This window comes from Phodopus roborovskii, unplaced genomic scaffold (genome assembly GCF_943737965.1).
Source record: "Phodopus roborovskii unplaced genomic scaffold, PHOROB, whole genome shotgun sequence".
In the NCBI taxonomy this organism is placed as follows: Eukaryota; Metazoa; Chordata; class Mammalia; order Rodentia; family Cricetidae; genus Phodopus; species Phodopus roborovskii.
The window spans coordinates 12,875,140-12,893,394 of NW_026126409.1; the positions used below are offsets into that span (position 1 = coordinate 12,875,140).

Consider the following 18,255-nt stretch of genomic DNA (forward strand, 5'->3'; position numbering starts at 1 on the left):
AAAAGTCCCAGTCTTCAAAAACCTGTTAAACGTTCAATGACACTCCTGGTTCAGCCTGCTACAGAGGGCCATGTAGGGGACTGTGACGCTGATGCTTGAGTCTTCGGCCTATTTAAAATGTCACATTTCGAGAAAGTCACAGGATGTCACTGTCACTGTGAAGCCTGGATGCACTTAAACTAAATCTCCACATTTCTGAAATTTACTCATTCTCTCAAGACAAGGGTGCTATAGCTTAAAAACTACAGCCAACGGTGAAGAAGTAAAATTTGAGCACTTGGGAAACCTGTGTTGCTTGTATGCTTTTTAGTTTCGGTGCTGTCCCAGTGACTTTGAGTGGGGCCAGAAATTGCTCTGGGCTCCTGGGACCTCCCAGTCAGTCCCAGACTATCGTGGATGCCATGCACATCACGGGTCAGCATCCCACAGGGTGTCCGGAGGAGCGCGCATCTCCACGCACAGTGTGACAGCACTCATTTCCTGGGTCGCTGTCGTGGGGTACTGAGGATGTTTTGGAAAAGGCTGTACTGAGCACACGGGTCAATATGGAGCACTGCGAGCATCCAGGGATGGCCAGGCTGCCCGCCACCAGCTCGGGGCTGCACTGGCACCGCCCCCTTCCCCCGTCGGGGCCGGGGAGGGGACGATGGACATCGAATGCCAAGGGAGGGGCCGCCTAGTCCTCGCGAGGCTTCGTTGTCGCGGAGGAGGCGGGTGGGCGGCGGGTGGGGATGCGCTCGGAAGAGGGCGTCGGAGGCCTGGGCACGGCCCTGTCTGCGCGGGGCCCCAGCAGGAGAGAGAAGCTGTCGGCCCCGGAGGTCCCGCTCCGCCGCGAGTCGCCGCGGAGGGACAGCGCGGTGGCCCCAGTCCCGTCCTTCAGTGACAGCGGGGCGGGCAAGCCTCGCGAGGAGAAGAGGACGGCCCTGAGCAAGGTGGGGGCGGAGCCTCACGCTCTCCCGTGGGGGCGGGGCCAGCCGTTCTCGCGAGAAGATAGCTCCCAGCCCGAGGGGCGGGGCTTGAGTGGAGCGGTGCGGCGTGCTCGCCTATGGGGCGGGGTCGGTGGGCGGGGCGGGCCCGCCCCATCTAAATGTGTAGCCGTGGCCCTCCCAGGTGGTCCTCCGGCGGCTGCCACCAGGCCTCACCAAAGAGCAGCTGGAAGAGCAACTGCGCCCCCTGCCTGCGCACGATTACTTCGAGGTGGTAGCTGCGGACTTCAGGTGAGGACCGGCAAGCCACCGCGTCACTCTGTACATACGGAGCCGTGGTGCCCTGGTGTGGTGGCACCGTGCTTCTGGCCCGTTGTGCTTGCATGCCTTCCTCCACGTAGCTTTTAGTAAGTTGTGTAATTGGAAAAACCAGAGTGCACTCCAAGTCTGGAGTGTTTTCGCTGGTGAGGGACCTGTAGCTGAGCCGGGAGGAATTGCCACTGTCCGCACCACCACCCAGTCAGACAGGTTCTCTGCCTGAGGCGGTGGCACCAACAGGGCTGGCAGAAGTCATGCCTTTGGGATTCGCCATTTTTTACGATTTTTATTTTTTTGTGTCCTTTTATGTTCTCATTTATGTCGTATGCAGTTAACTTTTGGATACCTGTTTTTGTAAAAAGGAAGAAAAAAAGGAAGAAAGAAAAAAAAGAAAAGAAAAAGGAAAGTCTTCAAATAAAAATATAAGTAATTGCTAAACGGGTAAAAAGCGCAGGTAGTTTTCAGGTGGCTGAAGTTGAGAAAAGTAAAACAACAGGGAGTAAACGATAAAATCCCATCCCCTCTTTGTAACTGGCACCCTCCCTATGAACAGACTTCTCAGACATTTACTATTCTCTGTGAAATAGAATCGAAGAGTCCCCACCTGTGAAAAGAAATGTGTCTGAGATCGGGAGAGTAGTTTCATTTTTTCCTAAGTACCAACGCATCTGTACTACCCGTCCGAAAAGAACCTCATAGTATAACACCCTCATCCATGAGGGAGCCAAGACTAGTCTTGTTCTTGATGTACCAGGAATGACTAAAAATATCCATGACCTTTGGGTGACTTCTGAAGTCTAGTATTTGTTTTCTGAGACAGGGCTTCCTCTATGTAGCCCTGACTGGAACTCCCTCTGTATACCTGGCTGGCCTCAAACTCATAGATCCTCCTGCCTCTCTCTGCCTCTCCAGTGCTGGGATTAATGGCGTGTGCCACCACCACCTGGCTGAAGTCTAGCATTTGAACCTTAGTTATGTACAGTAGAGACAGTCCTGAGTAGTCAAGACTTCAGTTAATGGTTGTTTTATTTTGTTTTCTGCTAAAGAATATCCAGATTGCTATAATTAGTTGAGAAGTGATTCTTTGGCATGAAAAGTGTTTTCTGTATTAATAAAAAATAAATAAGGCAAGGCTAAGGGAGTTGTGCAATTTTATTTTTAGCGTTTTTATCGTTACCTTGTATTTCAGTCTCTATCCTCATCTCTACTCAAGAGCATACATCAATTTTCGGAACCCTGATGACATCCTTCTGTTCAGAGACCGCTTTGATGGATATATCTTCATCGGCAATAAAGGTGAGGTGTGTGTGTGTCTGTGTGTGTGTGTGTGTACTGCTCTGTGTGTATATACACTGCTCTGTGTGTACGTACACTCCTCTGTGTGTGTACACTTGTGTGTCTGTGTGTGTATCCTCCTGAGTGTATACCTCTGTGTGTGTGTACCGCTGTGGATCTGTGTGTGTACACCTGTGTGTCTGTGTGTACACTTCTGTGTCATGTTGTAATTGTGGAAATCAGAGGGCATCTTGTCAAAGCCATTTCTCTCCTTTCACCATATGGGTCCCAGGGTTTCACTTGGGTCATCAGCCTTAGTAACAAGTACCATCACTCACTAAGCTCTCTTGCCAGCCCCAGCCCCTTCGTGTTCCTATCTTCATTCTGCACAGTTGTTGAGGTTAGCATGAAATGTATTCCAAGTAAGTTCAAGTTATAGTATCAGAGCAGTTGCATTACTGACAGGGTTTAAAGTAATACTGCCCAGTGGTTTAATTCAGAGGTACAGTGTTCCAAGTGTTGGTTAAAGACTAGTAACAGAGAACATGTCTCTCAGAGAACATGTTCCTTCCCATAGGACAACATAGTCAGTCCTTACTGCTTTCTTTTTCACTTTTGTTTGAAACAAACCTTGCATAGACCATAACACTCATGTTTGAGGTCTTTAAACCCTTTAGCCCTACATCTCTTTTAAGCAAAATAATTTCCTGGAGCCTAAATAACACTTCAGTAGTTTAATTGGCATCTTAACATTTATTCTTTTTAAGTTTTTATTTTTATTTTAGGTGTATTATGTATGCATGCCTGAATGCATGTATATATACCATGTGTGTGCAGGTACCCTCAGAAGCCAGAAGAAGGCATCTGATTCCCTGGAACTGGAGTTACAGGTGTTTGTGAGACACCTAATGTGAAGTGCTTAGGACCAAATCCAGGTCGTCTGCAAGGACTTCATAGACTCTTAACCCCTGAGCTCTCTCTCTAGCCCATAACATCTTGAAATTAAAATTGATGTGGAGCTGGAAAGATGACTCAGCAGTTAAGAGCACTGGCTACTCTTCCAGAGGGCCTGGGTTTAATTCCCAGTGCCCACATGGCAGCTCATAACTGTCTGTAGCTCCTGTCCCTGAGGATTCAACATACTCTTGAAAAAAAAAAAAAAGCAAAACAAAAAACAAACAAAAAGACCCTCAAAAAACAAACAACAAAACAAAACTGACTGGTGATACTCCATTCATAAATTATTTGGAAGTGATATGGAGTAGCTGGGCCCCTCCCTTTTCCAGTTGGGCAGTTTGGGGTTGGGAATGACCCCGCAGAGCCATGTCATGTAGTAAGACTTGATCCCTTGTCCTCTGCTCTTCTCAAAGCAGTTACCTTGTCACCCCCATGCTTCAGCTCCATGTCAGTTGGGTAATTGTTTCCCAAGGCGGATATAGTAGAGTTTCATAATGATGTTTGGAGTATGTCTCCATGAAAGGGCTGGAGTACCCTGCCGTGGTGGAGTTTGCTCCATTCCAGAAGATCGCCAAAAAGAAGCTGAAGAAAAAAGATGCCAAGACCGGGAGCATCGAAGATGGTGAGACCTTTTCAAAGGCCGATATAGAATACCCCCCCCAAGCTAAATGTGCTGGCCAAATATTGCCTGTAGGTGGAGAGGGGGATGCATTCATTCATGCATTCATTCATGCATGTATTCATGCATTCTGTTTTAAATTTACAGATCCAGAATATAAACAGTTTCTGGAAACATACAGTCTGGAGGAAGAGAAAACCAGTGCTAGTCCTGAGACACTTCTGGGAGAGATAGAAGTGAAGACAAGAGAACTCCTTGGTCTGTCTTCTTCATTTCTTTATTGAGACACTTACTAATGGAGTGTGCATTTCACTCTCCTTTTTTCAAGGCCAGAGTAAAATTTCCTTTTGTTACAGGCTTGATAGAAATAGTATTTTGTGCCTTGGACAAAAGAGTGATGGGGAGGTGAAATGTTTTTGAGCCTTTGTTGATGAATGTGTCCATACGTTGGAGGCCATGGAACTCCTCCTTTTGGGGATAGTCCCCTGGAGACACCTGTAGGCCTGCAGCATGCCAGGGCACCTGACTTCTCAACCAGATATGAGGGTGAGGAGGAGGAGAGGTGATGTTAAGGAAGGAGAAGCTGTGGACCTCGTCTTCAGACAAGTGGAATGGGTGCTTTTGGTCAGTAGTACCATATGCAGTCCTCCTAAACTCCCATATTTAGAGTTAATGTCACGTTATTCTTGTCTTACTAAGTTTAAAAAGATTGATTATCTGAAATGATAAGGACCAGAAATGTTCTTTTTGGGGCTTTGGAAAATATATATATATATATGTATGTATTGAGGAGATGGAATACCAGTCTAAAGGTAAAATTTGTGTTTTCTGTGTATTTTAAACACACAGTCCAAAAAACATTTGTAATGCATCCCTGTTTGACTGACCTATCTCATAAAATCACATGTAGACTTTTCCACTGTGTCTTTATGTCAGTGTTCAAAGCTTTGGTTGAAGCATTTCAGAGTCTGGATTTTTGAATAGGGTGGCATGTGTTAAGGACTTTGTATTACTAGGGCTTTGTATTATAGATGGCTCTGTGGTTGAGAGCACTGACTGCTTCTGTAGAGGACTGAGCATTTTCCAGCACCCTTGTGGCTGTGGCTGCTCACTGCCATTGCTAAGCAGTTCCAGGGAATCTGATACCCTGTTCTGACCACCACGGGTACCAGGTTTAGTCATGGTACATGGACATGCATGCAAACAGCACACTCATAAAATAAAACTAATAAACCTTTAGAAAAAAAAAAACACTAAAAAGTGGAAAAGCAAAATATCTGACAGTTTGTATGGCATCAGAGTAAATCAAAGAAAACATATAAACATTATTTGTGATTCTTCAGAAGTATAAAAAGATATTAGTAATATTTGAGAAGCTTAATCTATCACACACATACTACTTTTTTGCCAACTATGTGAGCAATATTTTTTGATTACTTTAAGAAAAAGAATCATGTGTTGCCTTTGCCCCTGTAAATAACCACTTACCTATATATAGTACTATAAACAGTTACCAAACAACAACATGGAAGGTAGACCTAGGAAGCAGGAGGGTTGGGCTGGGAAGAGAAAGCGGCCTGCAGGACCAGGAGAGGTCAAGAGTGGGCCACAGAGTGTAAATGTGATCAAAATAATTATATGCAATATGAAAATGTCATAATGACCCATTGTTGTGTATAACTGATATATGCTAATAAGTTTAAAAGAATGGCATGCCTACTGTATGCAAATTACTTAAATTTGTAATAATAGAGTAAGATTGCCACTGGGCACAGTGCATGCTCATATAAATTTTATAGATAATATTCTTTCCCTATTATACATATTTTACTATTAAATTGGAAACAAGTACCTAAAATAAATTACAATCTAGAAGTGACATGTAACGCATTACAATTTTGTTCTTTAGCCAGAAGAACCACACCTCTCTTGGAATATATAAAAAACAGGAAACTAGAAAAACAGGTAGGTGATGTCTTACCTGGTGAATATCTATCCTGTGTCCACTGTTTCCATCTACAAAATTTACATATGTGTTTGGTTGTACCCTCAGAGAATTCGAGAAGAAAAGCGTGAAGAGCGGAGGAGGAGGGAGATGGAGAAGAAGCGCTTACGGGAAGAAGAAAAGAGGAAAAGGAGAGAAGAGGAGAGCTGCAAACGGAAAGAGGCCGATAGACAGAAGAGAGCTGAGAAGGAAGTGAAGATTAAGGTAATTTTGAGGAAGCATTTCTTCTTCTCCCCCTGAGTGTCGTCTTATAGTGATGGTGCCATCTGAGTATTCTAATTCTTTAAAATCATAAAGCATTTTCAGTTAACCCAGCCCTTCATCAGTTCTTTATATCCATTCTACAGCAGTGGCCTCAGGCATTCCCCTGAAGCTCGGGCATTCTTATACAACCTGTGTGTACTGAGGTGGGGAAGGTCTGAGGCTCTGGCCTCCTAATGTGGAATGGGTCACAACACCCGAAGTGTCCCTGGCTTAGATTTTCCTGAGTGAAAACACATCCTTGAGAACTACCTATGGGTGGTGCTGCCTAGTGTTGAGCCTCAGATGCGAGTTTGAGTGCTGAGATGCTGAGGCAGGACACAAAGGTTTCAGCCTCATGTCCAGTTTTTCCCTGGATGTCCTATAACTCCCTTTGCAGATCATGCTTGACTGAACTCACAGAGGTCTCCCTGCACCACTACACCCAACTCCTTGATTTATTTTTTTTTTATTTTTAACTATTTTTTTTATTTATTTTATATAACCAAGTCCATTTAAATGAAAACAAACATTTATAGACAATATTTGGGAATTTGGGCTTCGTTCTTTCCAAACTACTTCTGCTGGTAAGGGGCGCTGTCATGGGGGATTCGAAGAAGATTCAGAAATCCTGGCTGTAGTCTGTAAGGCTGCTTTGTCCAGCTGTTTTGAATGTAGGATCACCTGGTACTCTGTTTCAGGTGGTCTGGCTTGATCAAACCACATTAGTCTGGAAGGAATCCACATCTTTTCATTTTCTGTGGAAACAAAAATAGAAATCCTTTTCCCCAGTAACTTATCCTTGAACATAAATTTTGGAGTCACCTTGATTTATTTTTTAAAAGTGGTAATCCCTTCAGAAACTATACCTTCCTTAGTTCCAATTTTACAGTGACTTTTTTGACCAGATTGCAGAATTTTCAAGTCTTTCTATTCTTTTTTTTCCCTATCAATTCCTACTGTAAATATGGTCAGAAGAAGCCAGCAGTAACCATGCCATATACTGAACACTATGCTGTCTTGAAATTTCCTCCATCAGATTACTTAGTTCATTATTTTTTTTTTTAAGATTTGTTTTTTTATTATCTGTGTAGCCTTTTGCCTGCATATATTCCTGCACACCAGAAGGGGGCACCATATCTCATTGTAGATGGTTGTAAACCCCCGTGTGGTTGCTGGGAATTGAACTCAGAACCTTTGGAAAAGCAATCAGTGCTCTTAACCTCTGAGCCATCTCTCTAACACAAGTAGCTTGTGATCCTAGCTTGTGATCTTATTTCCTTTGGAGCTCTTGTGCCTGTCTGTTGGCATTCTAGTTGTCTACACTCCTCCTGGTATTGCCCTTTATGGCTCTTTGTTTTGTTTATTTCTATTTGTTTATATAATTATTGCTTCTTAGTGCTAGGGGCTGAACCCAGGTCCTCTTGCACCCTAGACAGGTGCCTGTCTGAGCTCTGCCCCTGGCCTTATGTTATTTTATTCATTTTTATTTTTTTCTTATTGAGACAGTCTCATGTTGTTAAGGCTGGCCTTGAAATCACTGTATATATGCAAATGACATTAAATTACTTTTCAGATTAATTTATTCATTCATTCATTTAGAGGCAGGGTCTCATGTGTCCCAAGGTGGCCTCAAACTCACTATGTAGCTGAGACTGGACTTAAACTTCTTAACCTCCTGTCTCTGCTCCCCGAGTTCTGGGATTGTGCCACCACACCAAGTTTATACAGTGCCCGGGATCAAACCCAGGTCGTTATACCTGCTAGACAAGCACACTAGCAGTTGAGCTACAAGTCCTTAGCCACTGTTTTTTGTTTGTTTGTTTTGTTTTTTAAGACAGAGTCTCAAGAACTCGTGTTAGGCTTGCCCTCGCTGTATAGCACAGGCTCAGTGCATCTCTGGCAGTCCTCCTGTCTCAACCTTCTGAATGCTGGGTTTGTAGACATTAACCTCCTTGCTTAGCTTCAGAATTGTCCTTTGGGCCAGTGACATTCTATGACTTTTCTAGCCAGTGTCTCCAAACTTTTCCAAACAAGTTCTCGTGAACTGACATGGTCAGGATCAGTCATGGCCATGGTACTCTCCGGTACCATTTTTTCCTTCTTTCTTGTACTTTATGCAGCCATAGCCAGAATACCTGATAGTAACAAATGGAGCCGGGTTTGTTTTGGTACATAGTTTCAAGGATTTCAGTTCATAAGCCCTGGCTCCATTCCTGTGCCTATGGCTTGGCAGGGTGTCAGGGTATGGGTTTGTTTGGTAGAGGCGATTCATGCCATATAGACAGGAATTAGAGGACAAAGGAGGAAGACACTGGGCACAATAGAGCTCCCAAGGACATGACCCATTTCTAAAATAGGACCTCTACCTGGAGGCCAAGCGGAAAATTTAATACTCGCACTAGCAATGAGTGTGAGATTAACTTGTATGGTGACTTTATGTAAGGACACTTTAATGTTGACGCAAGGACATAACAACATAAGGTGTCTCTCAGAATCTGGCTTCATTAGCAGGGTATGTGGGTACTCACATGTAAATCAAACTTGGGTCATTCTATACATTTTGTTTTATGTTGCTCTTTTCTTAAATTGGATGCCATTATTCTAACAGTCCTACATCAATTTTCCTGATTCTAAAGATTTTATTGACAGTATCATATGTATTAAACCCAAAACAGCTGGGTGGGGGTTGTTTTTGTTTTTTTATTTTTTTGACTTACAACAATTCCTTTGCTATTTAAACATTTGATTGGTATATAATTTTAATTATTTAACATTTTCTTTTATAATTCAGCAATGAGTAATATTTTATTAACGTTACAATTTCTCAGCTTCTTAAAAAGCTGGAAACAGAAGAAGCAACCTCAGAGAAATCCAAAGAAAGAGGTGACTCAGTTGGTATTGGAGATGAAAAGCAGCGAGCTTGGCCAGTGGAAGGCCTGCTGGAGATGCCTGCCGAGAGGTGAGCCTGCTCTTGTTTCCATGACTACTTCCTGCCCCCAGTGTGGTGTCATAGCATCTGTGCAATGTGCACTCTGCACATTGCCCTTGGAGTCTGAGAATCCTGCCAGAATATGCTAGCATGTGTGTTTCTGTTTACCATGCCAGGAGTTTAGTAGTTCTTCAAATCAGAGATGGTTCTCATTGTTTCCTTAACCTGTCCTCTCTTCCTTTTCCTCCATTAGACTTCCTTCCTGGACTTACATCTCCAGGGTCTGCCCTCCATGTCTTTCTTTCTGTGTGATTCATACCTACTTAACTGTTTTCCTTTGTGTTTTGAGATTTCCCACCCACGTTTATTTCAGCTCTCCTACAGTTTTATCCGTGGTTAAATTTCAGTTACCTACAACTACAGATTTCAGAGTCCCATCTTTTAGGGCTGGCCAATTTTGGGTTTTATTTTCTTGTTTGCTTAGGTTTTGTTTTTTGTTTTTGTTTTGTGATGGAGCAATAGGCCTCAAGTATTGTAATTCCCCTCCTTGGTTCTGTCTTCTGTTGCTCTTACTTCTTTATCTTTACATGCTCATGGCATGGTTTCATGGGAGGAGCTCAGCCATGAAGCTAGCAGGCATAGCCCCTTGCCCTGAGTATCAAATCTGCCATGCACACCCAGGCTTGTCTGACCTAGGGTTTCTATCACTTGATGGATCATCAACTTTGTAATCTTTACACTTTGGTTTGTGTTGTAGTATTTTAGCGTCATTGTTTATGGTACAGCAGTACCTGTTTTTATTGTCATATAGTCCTCATTTGTTCTCAGGCCTCCCATGTGGATAAGCCACAGAGGGAATATGGCGGTGGCTCGTACCCATGGTTCAAGGAGGCAAAGACTTCAAGAAACCAAAAAACCAAGTAGCCATATACTTACTCACTATTCATTTAACCTTTTTAATTGTTTTTTTGGTTTTTTTGTTTTGTTTTGTTTTGTTTTTTGAGATGGGTTTCTCTCTATTGTTTTGGAGGCTGTCCTAGAACTCACTCTGTAGACCAGTCTGGCCTTGAACTCACAGAAATCTGCCTGCCTCTGCCTCTCCAGTGCTGGGATTAAAGGAGTGCTCATTTAACTTTTTGATACACATAAATTAGTCCACCCAGCATTATTCATCTTCAGTTCATTTGACTGTGCTTAGAGCATCACAGACACGTGTCAGGGGACCTAGCAATATCACTTGTTTCAGCTGTAAAATGGGAATCACATTTACTTTGGGAGAGTTAGAACAACGTATCTACATACCTCAGCATTATGTCATAGTATACCTGTCATTCAGATATAGCGGCAGATATTATTTGTCCATATTTGGTTAGATGCTTGCTATGAGCCCATTGCTGCTAAACTCAGCACTGTAGCAACAATGGGCTCAATTCCCACACACCCCATTCAGAGTCTAGAAAGGAGACAATCAGCCACCTGCCTTCAGTTAGTTATTGACCCTTTGTATTGACTCACAGGTTACAGGATGGCAGTGATAAAGAGCAAAGGGACAAAAGATTTCGAGAGAAAGAACCTGAGACTCCAAGATGTCACCCAGATGGTTGCAGGAAGCACAGCATTCACTCTGAGTTTGCCAGGTTTTCCAGAAGGAATGAAGACGAACCCAAGTGGGGGAAAGGCTTCACCCAGGGTACAGGGAAAAAAGGGAGCCAGGATGGGAGTGTCCCTATGGACAAGGCAGAAAGAAGGAGCAAGGAGCAGAAGGAGTATGACAGCCTGGGACTGAGAAAGGAACGCCCAGGAAACAAGGTTCTGTAGTCCACTGGGCCCGCCTTCCCTGTGCCAGAAATATACAGTGTGCCTCTGCAGACTCATAATTTTTCTCCCCAGATAGAAAGTAGACAAGAAAACTCTGCCTAGGTTCAGGGTCACACTCTGTCTGTGTCAGCTCAAACACCCATGTGGGCCGGCTTTGAAAGTCTCTCATATTCTAGAGCATTCTTGCTCACCTTGGGTACACTGAACTTGGAACTAAATTCAGAATAAAACACTATCATCTTTTTAAAGAATCAAGTTTTTATTTACCAGGAAAAAGTGTTTTGCAAAAATCATTTACTTGAGATGAATATTGTAAAATGTAGCCTTAGAGTCATAAGGGAAACAGCATCTCTTGGGTGTCATTGACTAATCAATAGTCTCATACATAGCTCATGGGACAGTTCTGCCTGAGTGTGAGTATAGCAGTGAGATTCCCTTGAGTCCAGTGATGGGATGTTTTTTCAGAAGTGTGAAGTTCACTTCTGTTTGGTCACATTTTCCCAGAGACCTACTTAGGGTGTTACTCCCACTGGTCCATGTTTAGGCTGCTCATCATTGGAAAGCCAGTGTTTGGGAGTGAGAGCTGAGGGAAAAGGAATGAGGTTAACAGAGGACTGCCACTCCTCTTTCACTTTATGCTTTACAAATTACATGGGGATTTTTTTTTTAAATGTTTTAGACAGGATCTCATTGTACATTCCTGGCTGGCCTTGAACTCATCTCCTGAGTACTGATAGTAAAAGCATGAACCACTGTGCCCAGCCCAGCCCCCTTTTTAAACCTTTAGTAAAAACTACAATATTGTATTCTGTCTACTTATACTAGTGTTTCTTCTCAAGATAACCAGTTCTTTTGGTCATAGGTTAACAACAGCAACAAAAATACCGACATTATATGAAGTTATGATTTATTATCTTGTTTGTTTGTATATGTTTGTTTATTTTGTTTTTTTTCTTTTGAGACAGGGTCTCTTCATGTAGCTCTGGCTATTCTGGAATTTACTATGTAAACCACGATGGCCTTGAATTCCCACAGATCTACCTGCCTCTGCTTTCTTAGGACTAGTATTAAAGGCATGCACCACCATTCCTGGCGTTTTGTTTTTAAATGTATTTTTAATGCTGGATATTGAACCTACAGTCATTATACTGTTAAAACCATATGTCACCATTGAGCTATATATCTCTGCCCAGAGTTAAGGTTTTTTACATCATTTCCTTCCTCTTTAATACTTATTCTGTATGATAATTTAGCAAGGGAAAAAGTATTTTAAGGGCTTACCTTTTGGAATTTCTTGCAGGTTTTGACAGCTGTCTAAATATCGCCAAAACAAAGAAGAGAGACTCTCCGTGTGATTATGTGGCTAACCAGGCATTTGAACCAACAAGACCAATTTTCCCTGTCACAAGTTCAAAGAATAATCCAAATATTTTTTTTTAATCTAATGCTTTGTATATTTTCAAGTATCAGAGACAGACAGACACTAGATTATGACAAGCCAACACTCCCTCCTGCTCTTTAAAAAAAGTAACAGCTCAAAACTCTGGATTTTAAAAAGCTGTATACCTGTGCCTGTTCACAAAGCTATTCTTATCCTTAATGTAAAGCTATGTTCTCCCAGAGACAACTTTGGCTGTGTGAATGAAGTGATGGTGTCTGGGGCTATGATGCTCCACTGTCCCTGACAGAGGGTCTCTGAAAACATCGCTGTTCCCCTAAAGTGCATTATCACTGGGTGTCCCCTATGCACTGAGCACACCATCCCTTATGTCACACACAGGACCACACCTTTCAAATAAAAGGGACAGGAGGGCTGAGGAGGTGACTCTGGGTAACTGGTGTGTGTTCTGATTCCTAGCATCCATGTAAAAGCTAGATGGGCATCATGGCCTGAACTATATGACCAGTGGCAAGAGTATGTGTGGGGGTGGGGGTGGGGTAGGGACCCTTCAGAGCAAACCAGCCAGTCAGATTAGCCAAATCACCAAAACCAAACAAAAAAACCTGCAACAGCTAAAAGGTCAGGGTATCTGTGCTCTTTCTTCTAAATTAGGGCTCCTTAACTGAAAAGCCACATTGCGGGTGGTGGCACTCTAATGACTACCCGATGCCCTTCAAGTTAGTATTCACAGGGTGTCAGTACACTGTTGAATAGTTGGGGAATAGCATAAGGACTCAAGTTCAATCTTTAGAACGCATATTTTTAAAAAACAGCTGGCACAGTGGTACACATTTGAATCTCATTACTGGGGAGGTGCTGTGAGGAAGAACCCTGGGGTTTGAGCAGTCTAGCCTGTGAGAGACCCTGTCTCCAAAACTAGGTAGATGGTGCCTGAAAAATGGTTACCAAGGTCCATCACATGCATATACACAAAAGCATGCTGTGGGAAGCCACAGCCCCAAGGATGCCAGGTAGTCCCAGCTTAGCTGTAAACAAGCCTTATTTGGAAGTGCTTGATGGATCTGGTGTGCTTCCTCCTTCTGTGGCCTATCCGGGATCGCCGGGTGGCATGAGCTGATTGGGCAGTGAGAGCATATTTAAGGGCTTGCTGGGGCTGGGAGAAGAAGATTGTTCAAGATTCCTGAATAAACTGCTTAAAAAGAGTCCAAGCTTTGAGTCTTCCTTGCTGGTCGAGGCGGTAGCGACAAGTGGTGGCCGGTACGGGAACCCTCTCATTGGAAGACTCAGAACTTTCTGCAGTCAGGACAGTGCACTGGTAAGTTCCCAGGTAAGGTGGGTATTTTGCTCCTCTCTGTAGGCAAAGAGGGAGCGGGAACAGAAAGTAAAAGCTTAAAAGGAAACTTTGCAAGTTTAGCCATGGGCGCTTCTCAATCGCACCCAATTTTTTTTGGCTCTGAATGAGCTGCTTCATTCTAAGAATTTAAAGATTAAGAAGAGACTCTAGAGAGATTCCTCAGGGAGGTTGAGACGGTTGCTCCCTAGCACGCTGTTTCTGGTAATTTAACCATCAGTTTCTGGGACAAGCTTGGGAAACACCTAGACTTTGCCTGGGAACAGGGAACGTTGAGACCAGGGACAAGACCAATATGGAGGCTTGTTCACAGCTGCTTAGAGGATCTAAGGTGCTGCAGGGCTGTGGAAAAGGGGCAAGAAGTGTTAGAACAGTTGAAAGAAGAACGTTCCATGAAGTCAGAAAAGGAAAGCTCCGGGGAAAGTCTAGAGGAAAATAGCTCAGAGGAGGAACTAGAACCACCCCCTCCTCCATACAATGTAACTTCTTTGTTAGATGACCCTGGAGGGCGGTCTTTCTGCCCTGAGGTCTGGAAGGAGGTTAAACATGAATTTTGTTCCAAGCCTTGGGTTTTTCCTAGGGGCCATTGAGGACATTATTCCCATTACCTGGAATACAGAGGAGCCAGTCTGGGTACCTCAATGGCCTCTCTCCTCTGAAAAGCTTGCTGCAGCTAAATCTTTAGTTCAAGAACAATTAAAATTAGGACATATTCAGCCTTCCATTTCACCCTAGAATGCACCCATTTTTGTGATAAAGAAAAAGTCAGGGAAATGGAGGTTGTTGCATGATTTAAGAGCCATAAACAAGCAAATGCAAATTATGGGGCCTGTGCAGCGTGGCTTACCTTTACTGTCAGCTTTACCCAAGGATTGGTCCCTTATAGTGGTGGACATTAAGGATCATTTCTTTTCCATCCCATTGTGTGCTAAAGATAGTGTTAGATTTGCTTTTACCTTGCCTTCTGTTAACCATGAAGAACCTGATCTGCATTATGAATGGGTAGTGCTGCCCCAGGGCATGGCTAATAGCCCCACTATGTGTCCGCTTTTTGTGAGTCGTGCCATTGTTCCAATTAGAGAAAGATATCCTGAGGTACGATGTATTCATTATATGGATGGTATTTTAATGGCCAGTAAAGACTTGAAATTACTATACAAGGCATATGGAGAGTTGGTAAAGATCTTAGAGAACAAGGGACTATATATAGCCCCAGAAAAGGTACAACAGGGCAATATTATTGATTACTTGGGAGCCAAGATATATAAGGACGGCGTAGTACCTCAGAAAATTACTTTAAGATTAGATATCTTGCAAACCTTAAACGATTTTCAAAAATTATTAGGAAATATAAATAGGATTGGACCATTTTTGAAGCTTTCCAATCAAGAATTGAGACCCTTATATGATATATTAATTGGCAACCCTGATTTAACTGATTTAACTCCTCGGGTGTTAACTGAGAAGGCCCAAGTGGCATTGCAAAAGGTGGAACAAGGGCTGAGCACGGTGTCTTTAATGCGGTGCATTCCTGATCAACCCATTTGGCTTTGTATCCTGGCAACTGAGTGTCAACCCACAGGAGTACTGTGGCTGGAGGCACCGTTACAGTGGATCATTCCCAAAAGCTCAGTGACTAAGTCTGTAGAGCATTATCCGACCAGCGTTGCTAGTCTAGCTCTGATGGGGATCCAGCAATGTTTGCAATTTTTTGGATGTCAGCCTGAAATGCTTATTACCCCATATTCTGCTGCCCAAATAAAAGTTTTAATTGCCTCATTAGATGAATGGGCTATTTTAAAATGTAGTTTTGATGGAGATATAGATAACCACTATCCCAAGCATCCCATTTTGAGCTTTTTTAAGGAATATCCTGTTATTTTCCCAAAAGTTACCGGTAAAGTACCCATTGTGGATGCAGTAACCATTTTTACGGCTGGGTGCGGCACGTATGTAATTGGAGAAGCTGCCCCAATTATTTGTCAGTTTATGCCTTCAATTTAATTTCTGATTCCAATTATGTTGTTAATTTGGTTAAAGATTTGGAAGTAGCTGGAAAAATAAAAACTAACAACCCTATTCAGCCACATGTAACCCAGCTATAAGAGCTTATTTGGAAACGTTCACAACCCTTTTATATCCAACACATTAGAGCGCATACTGGATTGCCTGGACCAATTAGTGAGAAAAATGAATTAGTGGATAAATGTACCCGGATACATTTTATATTTGCCTCTCTCCCAATTGATAGAGCGCAGCAATTTCATTCTCAATTTCATGTTAATTCGAAGACCCTGCAGCATCGCTTCAGGATATCCAGCGCAGCCGCTCACAATATAGTTAAGGCTTGTAAAAATTGTGTAGTGTATTTACATCTGCCTACTTGGGGGGGGTTAATCCCAAAGGATTGGCCTCTCTTAGAATATGGCAGATGGATGTTACTCATATTGCTGAATTTGGCACATTAAGGTATGTGCATGTCTCTGTGGATACATGCTCAGGAGTGATACATGCTACTCCTTTAAATGGAAAAAAGGCACAAAATGTAATTACCCACTACTTAGAAGCTTGGGCTGCGTGGGGTATGCCGCAGCAATTAAAGACTGATAATGGACCAGTGTATACTGCTGCATCTTTCTCTGCATTTTGCAAGCAAATACAGTTAGATTTGAGACATGGTCTTCCCTACAACCCACAAGGTCAAGGCATTGTTGAACGAGCTCACTGAACTTTGAAGGAATGCTTAATAAAACAAAAAGGGGAATAGGCCAAGGCCACACCCCCAAAGAGAGAATATCTCTAGCTCTACTGACTCTTAATTTTTTTCAATTGGATGTGGGTGGGCGCTCAGTTGCTGATCGCCATCACAGTGTCCTCCCCATTGATAAGGGATTTGTAAAATGGAAAGATGTCATTTCTGGACTATGGGAGGGTCCTGACCCTCTGTTGTCATGGGCGAGAGGGTCTGTTTGTGTTTACCCACAGGATCAGTTAGAACCTTTGTGGATTCCTGAAAGACTAACCAGAAGAGTTCCTGCCTCTGAAGATGGTGAGGTTCACAAGCAGATTGATGTACCTGATGCTGACGATCATGATGATGGTCCTGGTCAATGAGATGGAAGCGGATCCACAATGGGGGATCCTGTCGGTGTTTCCTAATCCCATGCCAATTAGGCATTCTGCCCAAGTTTTCCCCAGATTTCTTTTAGTAGCAACTTAAGTTTAAATTTACCTTTTTTGCCTTTAGATAAGGATATTAGTCCTGTAGAGGGAAAGTTGGTTTTGCCCTGGGAGGGATGCTTATCCTAGTCAGTCTCATTGCTTTATGGAGTATGTGCAAGATAAGGGTTACACAGCAGAGAAGTAATGCCATGATTGCACAAGCCTTCTCAGCCCTGGAGGCAGGGCAATCACCTCAGGCTTGGTTAACTGTGCTTAAAAGCTAAGCAGTCATCATGTTCAGGATGCAAGACGTAGTACTGCACTTGAGGCCAGCTATTAGCTGCTTCATGGAGGGCAAGTCTGATTGCATATGGGTTGGAGGGCAAGTCTGATTGCATATGGGTTGGTATCATAACCCCATCTCTGAGAAAAGATACCGGACGGGTGTGGCACCAGCTTGGCTGATAACTGGGCGCCGGGCCATTACAATGTCCCTTGTTCATCAGAGATCAGACCTCTACCCTTGCCTGTTGCATTTTAAACAAAAAAGGGGAACTGTAGGAAGCCACAGCCCCAAGGTGGTACCTGGCTGGATGCCAGGTAGATCCAGCTTAGCTGTAAACAAGCCAGCCCCAATATGGAGCCTGGCTGGATGCCAGGTAGTCCGAGCTTAGCTGTAAACAAGCCTTATTTGGAAGTGCTTGATGGATCTGGTATGCTTCCTCCTTCTGTGGCCTATCCGGGATCGCCAGGTGGCATGAGCTGATTGGGCAGTGAGAGCATATTTAAGGGCTTGCTGGGGCTGGGAGAAGATTGTTCAAGGTTCCTGAATAAACTGCTTAAAGAAGAGTCCAAGCTTTGAGTCTTCCTTGCTGGTCGAGGTGGTCGCCACAGCATGCCATACATTTTATTATAAAGTGCTTCTCTTACCTTTCATCAGATCATTAGGGGAAATCTTCCTAAAAAGTTACAAGGTTTCCACATTAGGTTATCCATCCTGTTTTTTTCTGACAAAATCAACCGGACTATGTTGTAGGTGAGATATCCTATCAGATAAAGGCCCTAGCCATGAAGGCCTGACAACCTCTACATGTATTTTCTCTAGTGAAAATGGATGGCCTTCAGAACACCTAGCTCCTCTTTCTAATAGAATCACTTACCCTGTGTAGTCATGAGATCAGTTAGGGTGTTGAATACAAACTACTTTGTACAGCCCTGGCTGTGGCCATCTCTGGCCCCAGGCTGGGTGT

The 18,255-nt window shown here is 43.3% G+C and overlaps 1 protein-coding gene across 6 annotated transcripts; it reads left to right on the plus strand.

The window, feature by feature from the left end:
* Positions 1 to 692: 692 nt before the first annotated feature.
* On the plus strand, positions 693 to 12,915 carry Upf3a (UPF3A regulator of nonsense mediated mRNA decay). Of its 6 annotated transcripts, none has more exons than XM_051182051.1 (10): positions 694 to 932; positions 1,111 to 1,217; positions 2,434 to 2,540; positions 4,000 to 4,098; positions 4,243 to 4,353; positions 6,005 to 6,060; positions 6,149 to 6,304; positions 9,172 to 9,302; positions 10,790 to 11,081; positions 12,391 to 12,915. In XM_051182051.1, the coding sequence occupies exons 1-10, from the start codon at positions 732 to 734 to the stop codon at positions 12,406 to 12,408; spliced, it is 1,278 nt and encodes a 425-aa protein (XP_051038008.1). In that variant the 5' UTR covers positions 694 to 731; the 3' UTR covers positions 12,409 to 12,915. The 6 variants fall into 6 exon arrangements, with proteins under 6 accessions (XP_051038012.1, XP_051038013.1, XP_051038008.1 ...); XM_051182053.1 differs by having other exon boundaries at positions 2,458 to 2,540; XM_051182055.1 differs by lacking the exon at positions 4,000 to 4,098 and having other exon boundaries at positions 693 to 932; positions 2,458 to 2,540.
* The last annotated feature ends 5,340 nt before the right edge of the window (positions 12,916 to 18,255 follow it).

What these genes read in the sequence shown, in the direction of transcription:
- Upf3a (XM_051182051.1), top strand. Translation starts at nt 732, where the DNA reads ATGCGCTCGGAAGAGGGCGTCGGAGGCCTGGGCACGGCCCTGTCTGCG. An exon ending in GACCGGGAGCATCGAAGATG is followed by an intron (nt 4,099 to 4,242) that starts GTGAGACCTTTT and finishes TTAAATTTACAG; the next exon opens with ATCCAGAATATAAACAGTTT. An exon ending in AGAAGGAAGTGAAGATTAAG is followed by an intron (nt 6,305 to 9,171) that starts GTAATTTTGAGG and finishes ACAATTTCTCAG; the next exon opens with CTTCTTAAAAAGCTGGAAAC.